Source organism: Microcebus murinus, chromosome 3 (genome assembly GCF_040939455.1).
Source record: "Microcebus murinus isolate Inina chromosome 3, M.murinus_Inina_mat1.0, whole genome shotgun sequence".
Lineage (NCBI taxonomy): Eukaryota > Metazoa > Chordata > Mammalia > Primates > Cheirogaleidae > Microcebus > Microcebus murinus.
The window spans coordinates 34,178,552-34,199,913 of NC_134106.1; the positions used below are offsets into that span (position 1 = coordinate 34,178,552).

General features: G+C 54.5%; 1 protein-coding gene across 3 annotated transcripts; it reads left to right on the forward strand.

The window, feature by feature from the left end:
* The first annotated feature begins 3,185 nt into the window (after positions 1-3,185).
* PKDCC (protein kinase domain containing, cytoplasmic) lies at positions 3,186-13,719 on the forward strand. Of its 3 annotated transcripts, none has more exons than XM_076000703.1 (7): positions 3,186-3,999; positions 8,114-8,236; positions 8,835-9,106; positions 9,738-9,817; positions 10,049-10,156; positions 11,737-11,975; positions 12,163-13,719. In XM_076000703.1, the coding sequence occupies exons 1-7, from the start codon at positions 3,361-3,363 to the stop codon at positions 12,232-12,234; spliced, it is 1,533 nt and encodes a 510-aa protein (XP_075856818.1). In that variant the 5' UTR covers positions 3,186-3,360; the 3' UTR covers positions 12,235-13,719. The 3 variants fall into 3 exon arrangements, with proteins under 3 accessions (XP_075856818.1, XP_012612154.1, XP_075856819.1); XM_012756700.3 differs by having other exon boundaries at positions 11,802-11,975; XM_076000704.1 differs by having other exon boundaries at positions 8,922-9,106.
* The last annotated feature ends 7,643 nt before the right edge of the window (positions 13,720-21,362 follow it).

The window sequence follows — 21,362 nt, forward strand, 5'->3', positions numbered from 1 at the left end:
ACACCTGTAGTCCCAGCTACTTGGGAGGCTGAGGCAGGAGGATTGCTTGAGCCCAGGAGTTTGAGGTTGCTGTGAGCTGGGCTGACACCACAGCACTCTAGCCCAGGCAATAGAGCAAGACTGTCGCAAAAAAAGAAAAGAAGTCTGCTGGGCAGGAGGTTGGTATAATGATCCAGGCAGCCTAGGAAGATCTGACAGAAACATGCAGAAAGAAGGTATTTAAAAGACACTTTCAAAGAAATTGAGCATTTTGAGCATTTTGGAGTCTGGGCCATCTGCCTCCTTCCCAAGGATTGGTTATCTAAGCTAGTGTTTTGCATAGGGCAGTGGTGTGGCAGAAAGAGCGAAGAAAACATAGTGTGTGCAAAGTGCTGAGCCTTCCCAAACTAGCACAGACACTCTGGTCTGAGCCCTGGGAGAGAGAGAGGACCGCAGTTGAAGGCTTGCCTGTGAAGATGGCACTCAGGGCTCCCAGCAGGACACTGGCCTGAGGACTCTGGCCTGTAGGGCCAGGGCTGCAGGCCCTGCCTGGGGGCTCTTCGGACAGGTTGGCAGACTTTAGAGCAGGGGACTGCAGCAGCGTTTCATGTCTTCCAGTTCTTTGAAATGGTTCCTCTCCCTGGGTGGCAAAAAAAAAAAGGAAACAGGCAAAATTTGGTTAAGAACTCAAGAACCGCCAATTCAGAAACTCTAATCTGTTCAAAAAGTTCAATCCCTTTCTTTCAGAAGCCAAAAACCTGTTTCAATCTCAGATTGTATATGTCTGTGTGTCTGAGGGCTGGTGAGGGAGACAGAGTGAGAATGAGAGGCAGACAGTTGAAATGCCTTTGTTCCCGTGTGCAAGGCTACTGCTCCGCGGGCCTGTGTGTGTGTGTTGTATGTGCATTTGTGCCTGCTGCGCAGGCCCCTGGGGGCGTTGAACTTTCAAATCATAACAGAAACACTGAAGCTTGGCAAAGATATCACAGGAATAATTATCTAATTTCAGAACATGTTATTATAATACCTACATGATGTGTAACGAACTGAACAATGTTCACGTTATATTCATCTCCTCTGAGTTGCAGACCCACAATACCACGTCCTACCCTCAGAGGCCTCCCCAAGACACGAGGAGAGCAGAGCAGGCCCCAAAGAAAGCTCTTTAAGGAATATTCCTCCAGAATGGCTTCCTCACGGAGTGAGATGTTTGGCTGGGTAGGTATCTATGGGGAAATTGCTGGAAGGGGGACAGAGCTTATCTTGGGACAGCAACTATTCCACCCAGTAAAGGAGACCTGGAACTAGTAAGGAGATGACAGCCATATTGGGGTGACAGAGGCAGACAGGCTTTCCCTGAGTCAGCTGTGGGGCAAGGGGGCCTTGTGATCCACCCAGCTCCCCCTTTTCCCCAGGGGGCTGAATTGGACTAAGGCTGAGTGTGAGGGGAATGTTTGCTGTTTGCTGCTGTTCCCTGTTGACTTTAGCCAGTAGCTCTGTTTACAAACCCAGGTTGGTTTTCCCAGCACAGTTAATTAGACCAAAGACATCTGGTGTGAGGGCTGGGGAGGGCATCTGCTCAGAGCCTTCCCCCCATACCCTGCAGCCGTGGGCCAGCTCCGGGCAGAGCAGCAGCTATACATGCACAGATCCGACTCCATCAAACCCAGGTTCTCTGGGGAATCATGGCTTCCTTTGCCCTGCCTTTCCATTGCTTGCTAAGTTAGACTGGGCCCCAACTCTCCGGGTCCTGGGGGACAAGGAGTCAGGGCTGGAAGGCCTACCTTAGTGAGAGAATGGGCTGGAGATCAAGGACTCAGACTTCTCCTCTGCCCTTCCATGTCCAAAAGAACCAGGCAGAAACCCCTGTCCCCTTTCTCATTACAGAGACCCTGCATTCCACAGTAACGTCAGACCTCTTCATGAAAAATCAATCTCCCCTCTTGAATACTCCGTCAGAAGGGCGGCTCTGGACCCTTCTCCACCCTAACCCCTTCCCAGCCAGTCCCTGACACCGTGGGGAGGAGGGAGATTAACCTGGCCCAGAGGGAGGCAGGAAGGTGCCCCGGAAGGTGAGAGAGCTAGGTGGACAGTTTCAGAGCCCTGGGGAAGTGGAGAGCAGTGAGGGGGAGGGCCAGCGGCTTATCTCTCCCAGGAGGGGGGAGCTCACTCCAAACAGCTAATGCACTGGTGTGTGAAAGCCCCTCAATTAGCACTAATGATGCAATCAGGGAGGGAGGAGGAGGGACCAGAAGTTCTGGTGGCGTCAGCAACAACTTCCACACCCAGTACACACTGCCTCGGACACAATGGCCCCTTCAGACACACCAATGCACACACTCTACAGACAGATGTCCGTGGACACAAATGCACTCTGCACAAACTACTAGCGCGCATATGGTTCATGATCTGCTACGGACCCTGGTCAGACCCCAGCGGGTGGGGGGAGGAGCACGCCGGCTAGATTTTGGGCTGTAGGGACAAGGAAAATCAGAAAGACTTGGTAGCGGGAATTGAACAGAGCCGAAAACCTCACAATTATTCCACCAAGCCCAGAGCTCGCGTCCCACGCGCGCTCGCAGGTGCTGGTCCCGCTGCGCCCCACTCCACCCTCCTGGTCCCCCCAACCCAGAATCCGGGGCTGAGCGAGGAGCCTTCACCTCGAGCCCCACCCCCGAGAGGCGAGATCCACGCGCCTTCCCTGCGCCCAGCCCGCCTCCAGGCCCGGTGTTCCAGGCAGAGAGCTCTAGGACTACACCGATCCCCGCACCCCGGACCCAGCTGCTTGTCCCCTTCCGAGCCCGTCACCCGCCAGCCTCGCCCCTTTATCTTCCCCCCACCTCGCCCAGCTAGCTCCGTTATCCGCCTCCCGGTCCCGTTATCCGGCTGCCCTGGCCCCGTTATCCGCCCTCGCGTTGGGCCCGGAGCCCCGCGCGCCTCGGGGCCGCCGCCGCCCCCTCCCCCGCTCCCCGGCCGAAGCTCGGGGGGCCGCCGGCTGGGCAGGGCCGGAGCCGCCTCCGCGCCGCTTCCCAGACCCGGACGGCCGCGGGAGGAGGTCCCGCTGTCAGTCAGCGGGGAAGGCCGGGCCGAGCGGCCGGAGGGGGCGGCGCCGAGGACGGGCTCGGGCCGGGAGCTGGGAGGCGGAGGCGGAGGGGGCGGGGGCGGCTCCGGGCCTTATAAGCGGCGGGGGCAGGGCGGGAGGGAGGCAAGTGTCAGGCCGATGTGTCGCCCGCGAGGGGCCGAGGTCGGGGCCGGCGGGGCCATGCGCGCGGGCTGGGCAGGGGGCCGGCAGGGCGCAGAGCGGAGCCGCCTCGGAGCCTGAGCCGCCCGGGGCCGGGGCCGGGGAGCCGCGCGGGCCGGCCGGCCGGGGGGAGGGGAGCGATGCGGCGCCGGCGGGCGGCCGTGGCCGTGGGTTTCTGCGCCTCCTTCCTGCTGGGCTCCGTCCTCAACGTGCTCTTCGCTCCGGGCTCGGAGCCCCCGCGGCCAGGCCAGTCCCCCGGGCCGTCGCCGGCCCCGGGCCCGGGCCGTCGCGGGGGCCGAGGGGAGCTGGCCAGGCAGATCCGGGCGCGCTACGAGGAGGTGCAGCGCTATTCCCGCGGGGGGCCCGGGCCCGGGGCTGGCCGGCCGGAGCGGCGGCGCTTGATGGACCTCGCTCCGGGCGGGCCGGGCCTGCAGCGTCCCCGGCCCCTACGGGCCCGGCCCCTGCCCGACGGTGTCCCAGGCTGGCCCCCAGCTCCCGGCCCGGGCTCCCCTGGCCCGAGCCCGCGCCTGGGCTGTGCCGCGCTCCGCAACGTGTCCGGCGCGCAGTACGTGGGCTCAGGCTACACCAAGGCCGTGTACCGGGTCCGCCTGCCCGGCGGCGCCGCGGTGGCGCTCAAGGCGGTGGACTTCAGCGGCCACGATCTGGGTAGCTGCGTGCGCGAGTTCGGGGTACGGAGAGGCTGCTATCGGCTGGCGGCCCACAAGCTGCTCAAGGAGATGGTGCTGCTGGAGCGGCTGCGGCACCCCAACGTGCTGCAGGTACGAGGCTGGGGGTGCGGGGGATGAGGATGTTGGCTGGGAGATAAAGAAACAGAGTGCCCAGGACTGCGCCTACGCTAAGCTAGGTGCAGAACCTGGACCATGGCGCTTCCCACTGCACCACCCTACCTCTCGCTTCTCGGCATCCCTTTACCAAGGTACTCTTTGGTTTCTCAATTTCCACACATCCCTTAAAGCCAAGCCAGGATAGAAGGTCCCAAAACTCAGGGAATGGGGCAGTCCGATAAGACTTAGGACCCTGCTCCTGGTTGGAGCTAGGGTATTGGACACCAGGAATATTACTCCAAGCCAAAATTACCCCAAGCCCAGACACCTGGGTCAGAATCCCAGCTGCAGTGATAGGATCCCCCATTTTGATGAAATCCAACCCTCACCCCCTTCCCTCAACTGCCAGTGACTTGTCTGGCTTTGAAGATGGGGTTGAACTGCCAATGACTTGTCTGGCTTTGAAGATGGGGTTGGACAGCAGTGGGATTGGAAAGGACTGGAAAGAGACCGCGTGTCAGCCTGAATTCCCAGAGAGTCCCCCACCCCTAGTCCCACCCAGAAGCCACAGGAAGAGAGCTAGGGAGTAGTCCAGAAAATGCACAGCCCTTCCCAGAAGTCACCTTGGGGTGCCCCAGACCTTGATGTGGGTCCTTGAACCACTGAGGAAGCCTTAGGGCCTTAGCTTGGTGGATCGACTAAGGGCTTGAGGGTCTACACACTATCAGAGCATATATGGCCAAGAGGCTGGAAGACTGGGAAAGCCAGACGCCCAGGTTCCTGCTCAATGGGACTCTGCCTCCCCTGTTCACTCTGGGCAGACAGGAGAAATGAGATGCCCACCTTGTCCCCACCTCCCCAAGCTAGACTTAAAAGTGGGCCTTTCACAATCCCAACACCATCCCCCTTCCTCTCTCCCAAGTCTCCATGGTAGGATTCAGGGGTGGGGAACCTGTGGCCTTGGGGCTACATGTGGCCTTCTGGATCCTTGAGTGCAGCCTTTTGACTGAATTCAAATTTCACAGAACAAATCCTTTTAATAAACTTAGACAAACTGTTCTCTTTGCACATGTCTGAGCAGACAGCAAGGGGAATCCCTGGCTGCTCTTGGCCGGGTGAACACAGGGTGTGTGCAGACTCCCCAACGGATGAACCTTGCCCACAGCTTCCACCTCCCAGCCCACTCACACTAACCTTTCTGCAGCCGGCAGAACCGACTGGTAATCCAGGCGTCCCTCCCTCCTTTCCTCCGGAGTGGAGGGATGGGTGGGCATTGCAGAACAGGAGGGAGAGGCCAGAAAGTTATTTATGCTCCTGCTGGCTCCCAGTCTCCCTCACAATATTTCCATCCTGGTCAGACACTTGTGACAGGGTCCTGGACCCTGAACTGGTCTCACAAGGTGGGCAGAGCAGACAGTTGTGCCTGGCTGCATGGCCGACACTGTGTCAGGAGCTTCAGGGAGTGAGCCGCTGGTTACGTGGCCATTCTAACTGGGAGGATCTTGCTCTCTCCGATTCCCAGGGGCTCTTGGGAGCTTTTTGAAACCCCTGGTGTGTTAGCCAGATTCTGAGGGGGTGGAGAGGTCTTGAGTGACTTAGCAGGACGTTAAGTGTTAGTTAATTTGACTCAACTCCCCCTTCCTTAGGACAGGTTTGATGGGTGATGTGCTTTCCTGTCTCTTAAGGCACTTCTCCCTCCGTCACTATCCCCGCCCAAACTTCCTGATAAGCATCCAGCCGACCTGCACACAGACATCACAGTGTGGTCCTCCCTGTAACGTCAGGCCCCCAGCCCAATTCTGAAGGCTCCAAAGAAAAAACTTACGGCTGAGTAGTTTTCACCCATTCCCTCACCAAACCGAGACTGGTTCTGTCTGGGGTTGGCTGTGTGATTCTTGTAAGGTCAGAGAGTGGAGTTAGCTGCCCCAGGGCATAAGGGTTCCTAAGGTAGACAGGGTCCCAGGTCCTTTCTGCCTGGGAAAAGTGAAAAGCAGGGTCCATTAGTGTGCGTTTAGGGGTCCACTGGTGCTTTGGGGGCGAGTCTCCCCCACTCCCCCAGGCCGGTGTCCCTGCGGTATCCTCAGCACTGCCTTCTCTGCTGGCAGGGAAGCCCACGGTGGGGTCTTCCTGTTCAGAAGGCTTCAGTGTGGGTGTGAAAGGAACCAGAAATAATGTTGTTTTAATACCTCTTAATCATTTAAAATTTCAAAACTGTTTGTTTGCCGAACTGGGGAGGAGCCAGAGAACATTTCTAGAGCTCCTAGTCGCACAGGCCGCCCCAGGCCCGATCCCAGTCTCTGAGCAGCCCAGAGCTGGCGCTGTGGGTTCCAGTGGAAGATGCCCAGGATAGCAGGTCTTGCTCTGCACCTCCCAGCGCTGGCTCTGGTCATTGGAGGCTGCTGGGTGAGATCTCTCTATCCCTCTTCTGTGACCCCTCCCCAGCCCGACACACACGCAGGCACACACACTCCCTCACGTGACAGATGCCTCTATAGTCCAGGGTCAAAGGGCACAGGGTCTTCCCTCCCCCCACTCCTCCTGTCATCCTGGGGCCTCCTGCCTCAGACGGGCCCCCAGGCCTGCTTGGGCCCAGATTCTGGCCACACTAGAGGATATTTCTTCTCCCAAAGGAACAAAAGATGTGACTGAAATGCTCAGCCACACGCTTCCTGGGGGGGTTAATGGTGTCTTTTTATTTTTTCCTGAGGGGTGTTGATTAATACCTCGTTAACAGCGCATTTAACGACCTCCGGGTGTTTAATAACCTTCAGAAGTTTCCCACAAAGGCTCAGACTCTGGGCAAGAAAATGAGAACCAGGCCCCAGGGCTGCTCCCCTTACCTTCCCCCTACCCCACCGGGGTCTGAGGCCTCCCTAGACTGATGGGGGGTGTGGAGAGAGAGGGAAGAACAGGGTACTAGGGACTGTCCCAGCCCCCCCAAGTCACAATCCAAGAGTGGACTGGGGTGGCTGGCTTGGGAGAGGGGGAGTGAGGGACACTGCTAGGGTGGGAAGGGGGGCACAAGCCGCCTGGAGTGGTGCAGGGCACGGTTTGAGTGATGGCATGAGGGCAGCAGTGGTGTGCATGTCTCTCTCCTATGGGCTCGGCGCCCCCCACCCCTCCACGTTGTGGCTTCCTCTCTCCCCGTCCAACCTGTACAGCTCAGCCTTTGTGTTTCATAGCAGAGGGCAGGGCGCTGGTTGTTTTGAGCACCGTCAGAACCCCCAGCTGCTGTGGAGTGTGGATGCTGGTTTAGGTGGTAATGACAAAGTCAGGCTGTGCTTCCCGGAAGTCCCTGACCAGCGGGGCGGTACCCAGCCCCTCCGCCAGATGACATAGAACGGACAGTCCCTTGTGACCATGCCCCCGAAGAACTGATCTTCCCTAAGAGCCATCACTCACCACCCTTTGACACGCATCACCCACCCACATATGCAAAGAACGCCCAGCGATGTGCCCCTTACTTTGTTCTTGTCGACACCTGTTACCAATCCTGAGGAGCTTGCTTTTCCTCCCACAAGACCCAAGCAGAGAAAAAGTGAAGCTGCCAGAAAGTGGAAATGATGAGGAATAGACAAAGATTGGAGTAGAGGAGGAGGTCTGATAATCCTTTGCTGGCCTGGGTATTAGCTAACGGTATTCCTGGAAAGAATCAGGTTATGGAAACTGAGGGCATCAATTCAAATCCTAGCTCCTGCGTTTATAGCTGTGTGACTTTATGCAAGCAACTTAACCTCTCTGAGTTAGTTTTCTCACCTGTAATTGAAGATAATAATGGTACCCACAGTGCCCATCGGGGTAATTACAAGAATGAAGTGATACATGTAGAGCATATAGCAGGGAACCTGGCACGCGGCTAACACATGGTGGCCAGACCTGCCCATTTATGTAAGTCACAAGAGGTGAGAGTGATGCAGCCGGCAGGAACTCTGGCTGCAGGGAAGAGAGGGCAGGCTTCCCAGGCAACGCTGCTATTCTCTTCTGGCCTGAGCTGAGGCAAGGGCCTAAGGACGGAGGGGAGCAGAGGGAGGGGGCATCTGGCAGTCCAGCCCCTCTCTGTCCCTGCCCCCACCCTGTGACCTAATGACCTGCCCTGGACTTCCCCCAGCTATATGGCTACTGCTACCAGGACAGCGAGGACATCCCGGACACCCTGACCACCATCACGGAGCTGGGTGCCCCTGTGGAAATGATCCAGCTGCTACAGACTTCCTGGGAGGATCGATTCCGGGTGAGTTGGGGGAGGGCTTGGGCAGGGCTCCCTGCTGGGATGGTTCTCCCTTAGAAGGTCAGCCCTCCAGAGCAGCCGAGGAGAGGGAGGGACAGAAGGAACACGGGCTGACTCGGCCACCAGCCAAAGGGTTAAAAAAAGCAGCCAGACGCGGAGGACCCTGGCATTCTGTGCTCTTGTTCTCCTCACCCGTCCCTCACACACATAAACACTCTCACACACACTCAGCCTGGCTGCAGGAGGGCCGGTGTCCTAGGACTAGAGAAAACCTTAAGGTCATCTCGATCCTCCCTCTGTTTCCATATACTGAACTAAGACCACCCTTGAGAGACAGCTTCATGGAGTGGATTCATCATCTCCAGGCCCCCTGCTGCAGTTGCCCACCCTCTCCATATTATTTGCAGGGTCAGGCCAGCCAAGGGTTAATCAAAAATCACTGGCCTCCTCCCTAAGGCTCCTGGCCTCAGCCCTAACTGAGCATTGGGGCCTACAGAAGAGAAAGGCCAACCTCTGAGCCAAGTCTGGAGCCCCAGAGGAGGGCACCCTGGGGCCCCACAGGCCCCCACCCACAGCAGCCAGCAGCCTTGTCTGCCCCCAGATCTGCCTGAGCCTGGGTCGCCTCCTCCACCACCTGGCCCACTCCCCACTGGGCTCGGTCACTCTGCTGGACTTCCGCCCTCGGCAGTTCGTGCTGGTGGATGGGGAGCTGAAGGTGACAGACCTGGATGATGCACGCGTGGAGGAGACGCCGTGTGCAAGCAGCGCCGACTGCGTCCTGGAGTTTCCAGCCAGGAACTTCACCCTGCCCTGCTCAGCCCAGGGCTGGTGCGAGGGCATGAACGAGAAGCGGAACCTCTACAATGCCTACAGGTGACCTCCACTCCCGCTCAGGAACTCTACCGAGGGAGAGGGGCCCGGGAGGGCGTGGCAGGGAGAGAGCCGGCGTGGGGTCCAGGAGGCAGGGAGACTCAGCCTCGGCCGGTGGAGTCACGGGGCAGGGAAAGGCTTCCACCCAGTCTAGAAGGGAATGTTCAGGCTTTAGATGGTGAGGCTAAAAATAGCTCCAAGGAGAATCTGGGTTGGGGGGTGGCAGCTGAAGGCTTCTTAAAATAGTGTTAGGCCCAGCGCCTAGGGCTGGTGGTACTGGCACTTCCCTTCCCGCTCTGGCCCTTGACCTCTGGGGACCTCCTCATCGGGCCCCCGGCAGGGGGTGGCTCTGACACTGGGGGTCAGTCAGGGCATAATGCCGGGCTGTGAGATGGGGCAGGTCCTGGGGAAGGATGGGGAAGACAGACATCAGGTTTCAGTTTGATATGAAGTTCGTTGTAGTCTTGGCACGTGCCCAGACCCCTTACCCGAATCTGTGGAGACTTCACGGTGCACCCTGGGGGTGTGCCTGGTTGCCAGGCCTGAGGGATCAGGCTCCCTGGCCAGGGTGGGGTAAAGGAAGGCTGTGTCCCCAAAGACCAGAGCCCTGAGCCCCGGTTTCTCTCTGCCACAGGTTTTTCTTCACATACCTCCTACCCCACAGTGCCCCTCCCTCACTGCGGCCTCTGCTGGACAGCATTGTCAATGCCACAGGTGAGCTCTCCAGGGCTTGTCTGCTTCCCGTTACCTGCCCCTTCCCCAGCACCAGTGGCGACAAGAATGACCCAGGGCAGCACGGGGTACAGAAACCATCATTTCCCCCTCCCCAGCCCGCCAGTCATCTGGGCCCAGGCTCCTGCAGGAGGGAGGGGAGGCAGCTGACTCCCTGCACAGGGGAGGAGTGGGAGCCCAGCCACCCTGTCTTAGCCCCACTGCACTCTGCAGGAGAGCTCGCCTGGGGGGTGGACGAGACCCTGACCCAGCTGGAGAAGGTGCTGCACCTGTACCGGAGTGGGCAGTATCTGCAGAACTCCACGACAAGCAGCAGCACTGGTGAGTAGCCCGGACGGGGACCCAGGCCCTGGAGAGGTAGAGGGGAGCAGGTGAGAGGGTGAGTGACCCTATAATTGGGCTAAATGGCTCACCCTCCTTCTGGAGACCCTTGTCTCCAAAGGCCACTCTAAGGGCTCACATGGAATAGTGGAGAGACCACTGGCTGTTCAGGCTTCACTTCTCTAGCTGAGCTAGAACAACTATAAAATTCTGCCATGAACTGGTGGGTGGGCGCTGACACCCCTCTTCTGGATGAGTCCAAACCCCACCATGTACTAACTATGTGACTTTGAGCAAGCTGTCCCTTGAGCCTCACTTTCCTCACCTGAGAATTGGGTTCAATATGACCCACCTCACAAAATTCTTAAGGAGATTAAACACCCGGTGAATGTGTGAAAGCAATTAGAGCAGTTCCTATTCACAGCTGGAACACAATATATGTTTGCTCTCTTTCCTTCCTCTAGCCTCCCGGGGCTAGGAGGGCGGCGGGAGGTGGGGGTGGGGGGGCTCTGCACTGAAACCAGTCGAGAAAGCCCAGGGCAGGGGGGCGGGAATTCTGGCCACTGGTTACAAGCTGTGGTCCCTTTGCTGAAGCTCTGGGGTGTATCTGTGGTTGGCAGGGGCGAGGGGTGGGCAGCCTCTGTATTCAAGGAGCCCTGGCCAGTCTTAGGGGTGGGGGAGCCCTCGTTAGCCCTGTAAATAAAGTTTAACGAGGTGAACAATGGCTGGCTCTGTCCCTGAGGACGCAGTTTATGGGGCTATAAATCACAGCCAGCCCTGGACTTTGGTCTAGTCCCTAGTAGGAGAAGGAGACAGGAGGGCGGGGTGGCCAGGGGCCCAGGGCTTCTGCATTATCAGTCCGGAGCTGGGGCTCTCCAGGCAGTGGGAAAAACTGGGGTGAACAAGAGGCCTACAGCTGAGCAGCTTCCTGGTCTTGGGTTCTCAGAGCCTCTGATGCTCTCTCAGTATAATGAGATCTCAATTCTTCCTCCAGCCTCTGGCCACTGTAGCCATGGATTTTTTGCATTTAATCTGCTTGCATGCCTCTTTACTTCAAAGCTCCCTGCCTGTCCCCCCAGGCCTATCTGAGGAGCTTGCCTAACCTCTGCCCGCAATACCAGGAAAAAGTGTGAATGAGGGGTGCCCTGAACCCTTGCCACTCAAAATGTGGTCTGCAGACCACACTGGAAGCTGGTTAGAAACACAGAATCTCAGGTCCCACCCCAGACCAACTACATCAGAACCTGCATTTTAACAAGATGCGTTGGTGACTCACATGCACACTGAAGTTTGAGAAGCCTGGCCCTGTCTAAAATGTTCTGACCTCAGCAGTCAGCCTGGACAGCTGGTGGCTCTGTATGTATCTGTCCTATGCACGTGCCTGCCACGTTGTGCTGCCCAAACCAGCTGCATGCACTAGGCTTTGGAGATGTGCATCTCCTAAAAACCGAGTCTGTGCTCTTCCTTTACTGAGTGTCAGCCCAGTTTCAACGGCAGTAGCTGTCTTCATCTCCCTGCTAGGGGGAATGGGCCGGACTTTAGCTTTCACCTAGGAAATGAGTCTTACTGTCCTTTTCCAGAAGTGGCCCCAGCCCTCATCCCTGGGCTTACACAGTTCTCATTTGGCTCAATCCCTGACCCACAGAGTACCAGCGCATCCCAGACAGCACCATCCCCCGGGAAAACTACCGCTGCTGGCCGTCCTACCACCATGGTAGCTGCCTCCTTTCAGTGTTCAACCTGGCTGAGGCCGTGGACGTCTGTGAGAGCCATGCCCAGTGCCAAGCCTTTGTGGTCACCAACCAGACCACCTGGACAGGTGAGCCAGTGGGAGAAGGCATCCTCAGGGAGGTGGCTGGACTTCTCTAGGGCGAAAGAGGTTGACAGAAGGCAGAGGGGAGGCTGAGATGATGAGAGAGAAGTATGTGTTCTCAAGGCAGTGGAATTAGGGAGAATCTCCAGGGAGAGAAACATCCAGTCCTGTTACCCCTCTCCTCTGCCCGCAGGTCGGCAGCTGGTCTTTTTCAAGGCCGGATGGAGCCAAGTTGTCCCTGATCCCAACAAGACCACATATGTGAAGGCCTCTGGCTGACCTGTCTAAGGACTCAGCTGACCAGCCGACCATCTCGCCAGCTGGGCTTGCCTGTGGGGAGAATGACTTGCACTCACAGTGCTGCATGTCACCTGGGAACCCCTGAAGACGAGGCTGACGTCCCAGACAGACTGATGTGACCAGGACAAACGTGCAATAATGCAAAATGTTAAAATGTGAGTTTACCAGCCTAGGGATGGGACTGCTGGCTCCGAGGCCAGGAATCACGGGGGCTGACTGCCTCTGTAACCCTCTGGGCTGTGAGCAAGGCTCAGGCTAGTCTCCCCGCTGGGGGCTGTGCCCCTCACGGGGCCAGTTCCATGGGCAGCCCCAGCACTGTTCACAGTGTGAGAATGTAGCCACCGCCCTGCTGCTGCTGCTGCTGCTGCTGCTGCTGCTGCTGCTGCTGCTGCTGCTGCAGCACATGCCACGGCAGGCGGGGGGCCGCGTGGGGACAATCGGTCAGAGTGTCCTCTCAGCTTGTCTCTGGACAGGAGACGTGGCCGGGAGATGCTCCAGCGTGTGGGTGATTCTGTACCTGGAGAGGCTGCCTCTGGCCCCGACAGGGGGCGCTCCCGGCTGGGGCAGAGGTGTGCCCGTCAGCATGAGCCAAGACGGGGTGGGGAGCAGGCTGCAGTTTGAGCCAGGACCTGGGGCGGGGGTGGGGCCGGGGCCTTTCTGCCTCATTTGCTTTCAGTGAAAGCCGCAAAGCAGCCAAAACCAGGCTCTCCCCCTCCTGGAGTTTGTATATCCAGAAGCTTTTGTACTTCTTGTTCATTAAATTGTTTATTTTTGTAAAAAAAAAAAAATCAGTTAATAAAATGACGTTTCACAGCAAAAACTCTTTCCCAGCCACACGGTTTCTTGGGCAGTCACTTACTGGTCCTCAGTTGTCTTTGGTGAGTTTTTGTGGGTATGTGTGTGTCATGGTGAAATTTCAGTGGCAAACACTGAAGTCACCAAAGCGTGTTTTGGGGACCGAACCCCAGGGTGCCTCCCGCCTTGGCCCTCTAGATCATGTCCTGACCTGGGGGTCCCTTTCCCCCAGGAGGTTGTCATTTTTACACATCCTGGCTTCTTACATATGAAGCCCTAACCCAAGGAGTGACATCCTCGTGGTGGCATATCAGCCACCCCAGTTAGCTGGTGGAGAAATAGTTCAGGAAGGAGTTATGGGGAACCGCAAGTGACGTCCAGGCAGGAGGTCTTTTCTCCTCAGCCTTTCCTCCGCACGGGACTGGACCTGGCCATCATCACCCCTGCCCACTGCAAGGTCATGGGCACGGTTCTCTTTCAGAGCCTCTCTCTGAGCAGGAAGGTGGGGAGAAAGGAGGATGGATGGAGTGACCAGCCCCCCCTTTCTGGATTTCAAGAGGGAGGGTCTAGCAGCAGTGTATGGAAGCCCAGAGCAAAAGCAAAGACCTGAGGGTTCAAGATCACACTGAGGCCAGAGAGATTCCCCACTCGAATACACATCTTCTGACGTGAAACTCACATCCCCTCTTCTGTACACTATTCTACTTCTAGAATATTCTCAAAGGGCACAAACCTTTGAGGGCTTTGAAAAGAATAACCAAACTTTAACCCAGAATCCGATTTCTCCTCAACAGAGGAGAGGTCGTTGGTGTCATTTCTCGCATACAAGATGTCATTGTAGTTCTAAGTGATCGAGACGCTGGTATTAGCTCTGGACCTCATCGTGGACGCCGCCCTGACCTTCAAGGCTGCAGCTCACCGTCACCATCACCAGCCCACACACCATGCATCCTGCCTCTGGTGTCTGGGCTTGGCGATTGTGGGTGGGTGGGGGAGTCGGGGCTCCAGCGAGCCTCACACCGTGACTCAACCCAGTCCAATCCTGCCCGTGCACGCCACCCTCAAAGCTCATCCCTCCGGGGAGGTCCTCGGCTTCCAGCAGCCTCTGGGCGTCTTTCCCCAGCTGAACTCACACAGCCCGCCCCGTGCCATCCAGCCTGTGGCGTCCGAGGGCAGGAGGAACCCCGTCTCCACGCTGGGCCCAGGAAGGTGCAGAACTGGATGAGAACCTGAGGGAAGAGGGCTGGGACGGGAAGTCTGCGAGGTCTACGTGGTCCAGAAGGACACAAAGACCCCGTTATAATTGGCAGAAAGGGTCACAGGGCCCAGAAACCGCGTGACTCAGTTGGAGAAGGAGAAAGCTGAAGATGAACCAAGCACTGTCTTCTGGGCTTCAAGAGGTTTCCAAACAAGGGCAAACCAGCCCCTGGAGAGGACCAGAGAGAAATGACACAGAGGGCCAAGCTCTGGCCTCAGCAAGCTACAATTATGCCAATTTTATAGACCTGAAAGCTGAAGCCCAGGTCACAGCTGCCAAGCGAGTTAGTGAGCATTTAAATCCAGCCCTGACTCAAAGTGTGCGCTCTCTGGTCAGTGCCAGGCGCTGCCTCCAGGAGGGGAGAATCGCAGCAAGAGGAACGAACCTAAGTCAGAGTTAGGGCAGCTCCTCCTTACTCTGAGCCTGTGACAAACTAAGACGGAGGTCGGAAGGGTGTAAAATCTTTTTAGAAAGACTCACCCACCGTTGGCTGAAAGGATGGCGGACAACTTCTTGCCTCAAAACCTATTTCTGGGGGCAAAAATGGCCAGGCTCAGTCCTGCAGAGCAGAGAGAAGGACACTCGCCACTGGCATGCAGAGGTGATGGAGTGCTCAGAAAGAAAGGGGATAGTGAATGAAAGCCTGAGGACCAATCATTCCTCCCCCAGATGGCAGCTACCTGTGGCCACCTTCTCCCTGGAGAAATGCCACCTCCTGGGTGCATTTTGTCCCCCTTCCTGCTGAAGCCAGAACCATATCCCACCACCCCTCCCCACCCAAAGCCTGCGTCCTTTCTACTCCACTGCAAGGCCAGTGACGCCCAGGGGCAGTGGATGGAAGAAATATATTCACCCAACTGAAGCCTCAGGTGATGTGTGCCAGAGGAGGGAAGCTGGGGGGCGAGGGGGTCCTTTCCATGTTGGGAAGGTACAATAGTAAGCAACACGGGAGGGGCAGTGTTGCCCGGCAGTCCCCCAGAAGGCTCTGGAGCCAGCCTGAGTTGGGCAGGAATCCTGCACAGTTACGCTTTCTGTTCAGTGTGATCTGGGTCATGACAGCATCCTTGGGCCTCTGTTTCCTCATCTGCAAATTTTAGGTGAATAATCAGCTTCGTAGGGGCCTCACTGGAATTAAATGAAATGATGTACGTAAAGGTCTCAGCCAGCGTCAGCAAAGGGCAAGCACTCAGGAAATGCTGGCTGATACCGTCATTGTTATTGTTATTCATGAGCTGAGCCCTCAGTGTTCACCCATGGCCTGGCCTGGAGGAACATGCAGGTCAACACGGGAGGACCAAGACACGGGCCAGACTGCCCCACCCCTCCAGCCCCCACAACAGGGAGCAAGGCCGTCGCCTGGAGGAGGTGGGGCCGGCTCTCTGGGTCAGTGCCCTGGGAGTTCAGTGTGTGGTAGACAGAAGGAGGAAGAGGATTAACATGAAAGCAGAAAATGGGATTAGGAGGCCTCAGGATAATGTGCCCACCCACCCCCATCCGTGAAAACAGCTTCTTGCTTTCACTCTGTGGCTCTGGAGCCCGGAGGGTGTAAGACTTGGTTGCCGCCTGCTCCCGGGGGGCAGAGCTGGGAAAGCGGACCTGGTGGACTGAGAGCGTGAGACTACTCGGTTTGCTGGGAAGAGGGGCTGGGCAGCTGCTGGCTATAGGCCAGGCCTGGGCACCCCTATCCCCACAGGTCCACTCACACCCGCCATTTCCCTAGGAAGGATTCCCAGGCCCGAACCCTGCCTGTGATGGAAAGCCCCATGGGCAATTTTAGCAGACCAGGTTCACCTCTCTGGCATCATCCCACGGGAGTGAGGATGCCCCAAAGAGCCTAACCTTTAAGGACCTCTTTGAGGTCCATTGTGGAGGACTTTTACTTTTCCCTGTTCACCTCCCTGTGAATTCCAGCCAATGCTATATCTTCGGGTGCAGAAAGGGCTACATCAGTCCCAACTATGTGAAGGAGATGGACCAAGATATTTCTTAGAATTACCTCTCAAGCTCTAGAGGCTCCCTACAACTGTACTTAGGGGAAGTTCCTTCTCCCACCCCCTTCCATTCAAGAACTCTTTCAGCCTCCTTTTTTTTCAGGATTGTGATCCGTTGTCATCCTGTATATCTCCTCCCCCACCAAGCCCCTACATCCTCTCACCTGCCCTCCTCTGGCCTCATTCCAGCTCTAGAAACTCTCTCCTGAGGTGCAGTGACAAGAGCTCCCCCTCTGCTATTCAGGGTTCCAACAGGGAACAGAGAATGTTCATAAGGCACATCTACAAATGTATGGGTACAGGGGAACCCAAAAAAATAGTGCTGTGACCTGGGGCCAGTAGTCCCCAAGCTGTTACTATGTCTACCCAAGAGAACAGAGTGGGAGCTATTACCAGGACCTGGAAGAAGAGGCCAGAAGGACCGCCATAGAGTTGATACCTCGAGAAGAGAAGTGACTAAAGAACTCAGCCAGACAGGGTGACCTCACAAGAAGGGACATACACTCTTGTCCCACTCTCCTTCCTCCATTGCCCTCAATCTCCTGCCGAGCGTTCCACAGGCCAAACCCAGCTTGAAGGCAGAAGGCCAAGGAATTTGATGCGAGCTCCGTAATTGTCAGCCCTCTAAGGCAGAGAGCAGATTGGGAGCAGGCCACCCCACTTCACATTTGAGACTTTGGCTGGAGGGGAGCACAAGAGAAGATTTTGTTGTTGTTGTTCCAGTTCCATCCTTTGATATTTAGCAGCTTATTGTTCTGTTCAGATGAAGTATTAATAACACCTAAGGCACAAACCTTCGGGGCATCCTCTGCAGCGTGCATTCTCAACAAAGCCACTATCACCCCCAAGGAGACAAAACTTGGTTCATGGGAGATGAAAAATCTCGGCTATTACAATGGTTTATGTCCCTCCAAAGGACCACAAGACATAAACAGAGATACGGTATATCCATGCTATTAAAATTTCGTGGGAGGTGATAGCAATTAGGAAAAAAGCATGTAAAAAAGTACTTGGTGGAAATGGGAGATAATAAAGAAAACTAGGTTGAGAAACACTAGATTATAGTGACTCAAAACCATTTCTTGGGCTGTCGTTGAGAGCTTTGAATCTGTCACTATCAAAAGTGCAGTTTATGCCATTATATGTTAGTATTCTCTAGACTGATGTGTACTTCTAGACGTACTCTCTTTACGCAGTTCATAATAAAAGCAAATTGTGATTTGAATTGCTTTTCCCTTAAAGCTTTACTCAACCTGTCCTTGCCCATGTTGAACATTGTCGGCCATTCATGAGCCTCCTGCGTCTTCCTGCAACGTACAGCCCTTTATTAGCATTTCCCTACTTGGAAGCGCTCAAGGTCATTGGCAAGCCAGTAGATTTCAACATACACTCACTCTGCTCTCAACTGATCAAGCCACACATAGTTCATGGATGCTCGTCACTGTAATGAATACCAAACTACTCGTGCCCCCTCCCTTTCAGGAGCTCACAATTGTCACTGGAGATGTCACAAAGACAAATTCAACAAGGCAAAATATGAGATAGGACTACATGGCAACGAGGATGATTTCCACACGTGGCTTGTGAAGGCAAAAGCGCTTGCTTGACGTCACATTTCAGATCACTACAGGCCAGTTACCCTGCCCCCCCTCCCAGCATCAGCGCCCCAGCAGGAGCCCCACTGTTAACTCGCTTCCATGCAGGGGGAGGCTTTTTTATCCTTGCTCTTTATTTCTTATCCCCCAGCCATTTCCCTATTTGTCACCAGACATTCTCCCCATTCCCAAGGCGACTCAACTTCTTTAACAGTCTTTGGTGTGGCGCCTTTCAGAGGATGCTTGAAAGTGTAAATAGATTGTGGCTACAGTTTCCTCCTTATCCATACACTTATTTGACCCTTCAAAAAGCTCTAGTAGATTAGGGAGGCAAGATTTCTTCCTACCAAAGGCAGGCTGCCTTTCCGCAGGAGGTGGAGTTTGCTCAAGTGCTCGGTAATCCCGCCCTCAGAGGTTCTGTGCACTCGCCTGGTATCAAAACATAGCTGTGGCCTCTTCCCAGGGACCCCACTGAAGCCTTCGCTGCTCCAGCACAGGGCTCAACCTCAGGGAAAGGCTCTTGTTTTGTCCTGCCCTTCCATGATGTCAATCTTCTTATTTATTGGCAGTGGGAGTGGAAGGTCGAGGCTCAGGGAGGGGGTGCAAAATAAAAACAAAATATACTGTGTGCGTTGCCTTCCATGGCTTGGAGGTTGAAAGCACTGTAATTCATCTGCACTTGGGCAGAAGATAATAGTGAAGTTATCTATATCACATTTCATTTTATGACATATCACCTTGTTTACACCACTCTTTAGGCTATATATGGGATATAGATTACCTTTAAACGCTCTGGTTTTATTTAGTCCTTTTTTTCTGCCATCAATAAAAAGTTTTAAAGGCAGCCATTGTTCTAAGAAATGACTATTGTACTTAGGACATAAAGATGCTTTAATTAAGAAGGACAGTTTGTCTTGTACCTTGGCTTCCCCTATCTTTTTGAAGCAGGCTTTGATGCTATGTGGAGTCTTCTGACTCCATCGTTGAGCTATGCAGCATTCTGCAGTTATTAAGAGCAAATGGGTCTCTTCTTTAAACACAGACCTCTGCTTAGCACATTTAGTACTATTTGACTTGGGTCTCAAGATAGTGCTATTCCTGGAATGGACTTCACATGCTGAAAATTTTTTTTTTAATTACCCACAATCCTATCACATATGCTAAAGTGACCTTTTTTTTCCTATAGCCTCTCCAACAATGTGCTGAGATGAAGAGATTTCTACAGGATTCTTTCTGGAGTTAGGAACTTACAGGTTTAACTCTTTCATTCTCAAGTCTTTGTATAGCCCATTCATGCTGCTTCTGAAAATGTATTCTGAGCAAATAATTCAAAATATGGAAAGATTCAAATGCACATAGATGTTCCTTGCAACATTATTTAGAATAACAAAAGTGAGGATTACATGGCAATAGGAGAAAAATGTATAAATTACAGTGTCAAATGAAAAAGCAGGATGAAAACCCATATATGCAACTATGTAAAAATGAACGTGGAAACAACTGGAAAGTACACGGAACCCAATAATTTTGCAAGTACGACAAACTAATTCATATTTTCTTTATTTTCAAACATTTTAATCTATGTTGTGATGTTGTTTGATTAATAAAAAAATGGTTTTATTTAGATAATTGTTTCAATGTATTAAAGGAGTAGCTCGATCATTTTTCAGCTAAAGTAGTACCAAAATCTCCCATTTCATTATATAACCTTCATTTAAATTAAACTGTTGGAAAGTCAGCCCACTAATTCTCTGACACCTAAAAAACTGTTTGATGACTTAATACAGGAGTTGAAGTCACAAATGACTATAGAATCCAGCAGGGAAGGGAATAGTAGTGCCTGGGGCATTTTTGGTGACTCTCCTGATTTGTACATTTTGGCCACTTGTTCACATTCAAAATTAAAATAAAGACATTTGTGAGCCAAACAGAACATGTCTACAAGCTAGATTCCACCAGTTGGCAGTGAGTTTGTGACCTCTGGCGCAGGGCTGGTTTCTGAAGTTACAGCCAGCTGCCTGCTTTCCGAGCACTCAGGCAACGAGACTTCCCCACGTCCTTCCGTTCCCTCTTCCTCAGCCAGTGCTGAAGCACTTCTGCCTGTCTGATGAGGGTGATGAAGGATATTAGTCCTCAGAATCAGGAAGGCTTGTGAATCTGTCCCTCACCCGAAGCATTTCTCCTGCCAGGACGTGAAAGCCGGCGACGTTTTTGGTATTAATTTGTTTCTCTGTCTGTTGCTTACATTTAGTGTGGCTGCAAGGAATGAATTCGATGCTGTTCAAATACAGCCAGTTTCATCCCTAAGCCCTGCCACCGTTGTCAGACGGTGCCAGGCAGTCCTAGGCTCTGTTTCCTGTTTGGCGTCAATCAGAACTTACAGTCAGTGTGCGGATCACTGTTTGTTCCAATACCACTGCCCTGTCTGGCACCACAGACCAGCTCCAGAGGACTGACCCCCAGATGTGGCCACCTCCTCTGCTCCTCTCCACTCCCCGCCTCTGTCTCCCTCTCATCCCTGGGAGCACCTTTGGCACCACAACCTCAACGGGGTCCTACCTCCTTTCACATTGGCATCCACTGGGGATCCCTCCTGAAAGGAGGCAACCTCCATTTCTGAAAAATGACCCTCTTCCTGGCAGTGACCCTAGTGGCTTTGCCACTATTCTCTGATCTCTGGATATTGGACCCTGGACTTGCAGTAAGGCACAGCTGACCCCCCAGGACCGGCCATCATTCCCAGTCCCTGGTATACCATGGACCAACTGGCCCCACAGAGTCAATATGATGTCTCTGTTGCCCTGGGGACATAGCTAACCGCATCAGTAGGATCTTCTAGGAGCTTGTGCACTGATTGGTTAATTAATCACCAATCAACAAACAAATGAGTTGAGGCTCCTCAAGTAGCCATTTTGGCTTCTACTTGGTGAACCGCCCCTTCCTCCTCTATCCAAGACCCATTGTGGTTACAAACGCCTCCTATTAGTTCTTCGTTTATTTTGGGCACTGCAGATGCTGCCAGATGTTTACTTTTAATGTGAGGGGAATTACACTGCTCTTGTGGTTGGGGAGGAGGGAGGGGGAGCTCAGGGCTTCAGAGCTGGCAAGCCCCTCCACGGCCCAGTCACTGGGGGCTCCTTCCCCCGCCCCTCCAGATGTGGCCCAGCCCCCACCCCATTTTGCCAAGTCAGCAGATCCAGACTATTCCAAGCACAGAGGGCCTCACAGCTTCCAGAGTCCAAGCAGCAGCACACATGGCCCACCATGTGGTGCACACGTATGTAACTCTGAGGTCACGCCTGGGCTCCGCCAGCCCTCACAGCACTCGGATTGGGACTCTCATTGCAAAGTCCCCCTCTCTCCTTGCCCTCTGAAACAGCTCCCTCCTTGATAGACCAAAAGGCAGAATTCCCTTCCAAATTATTTCAGCTACCTGAAAATGACACTTTTGGCA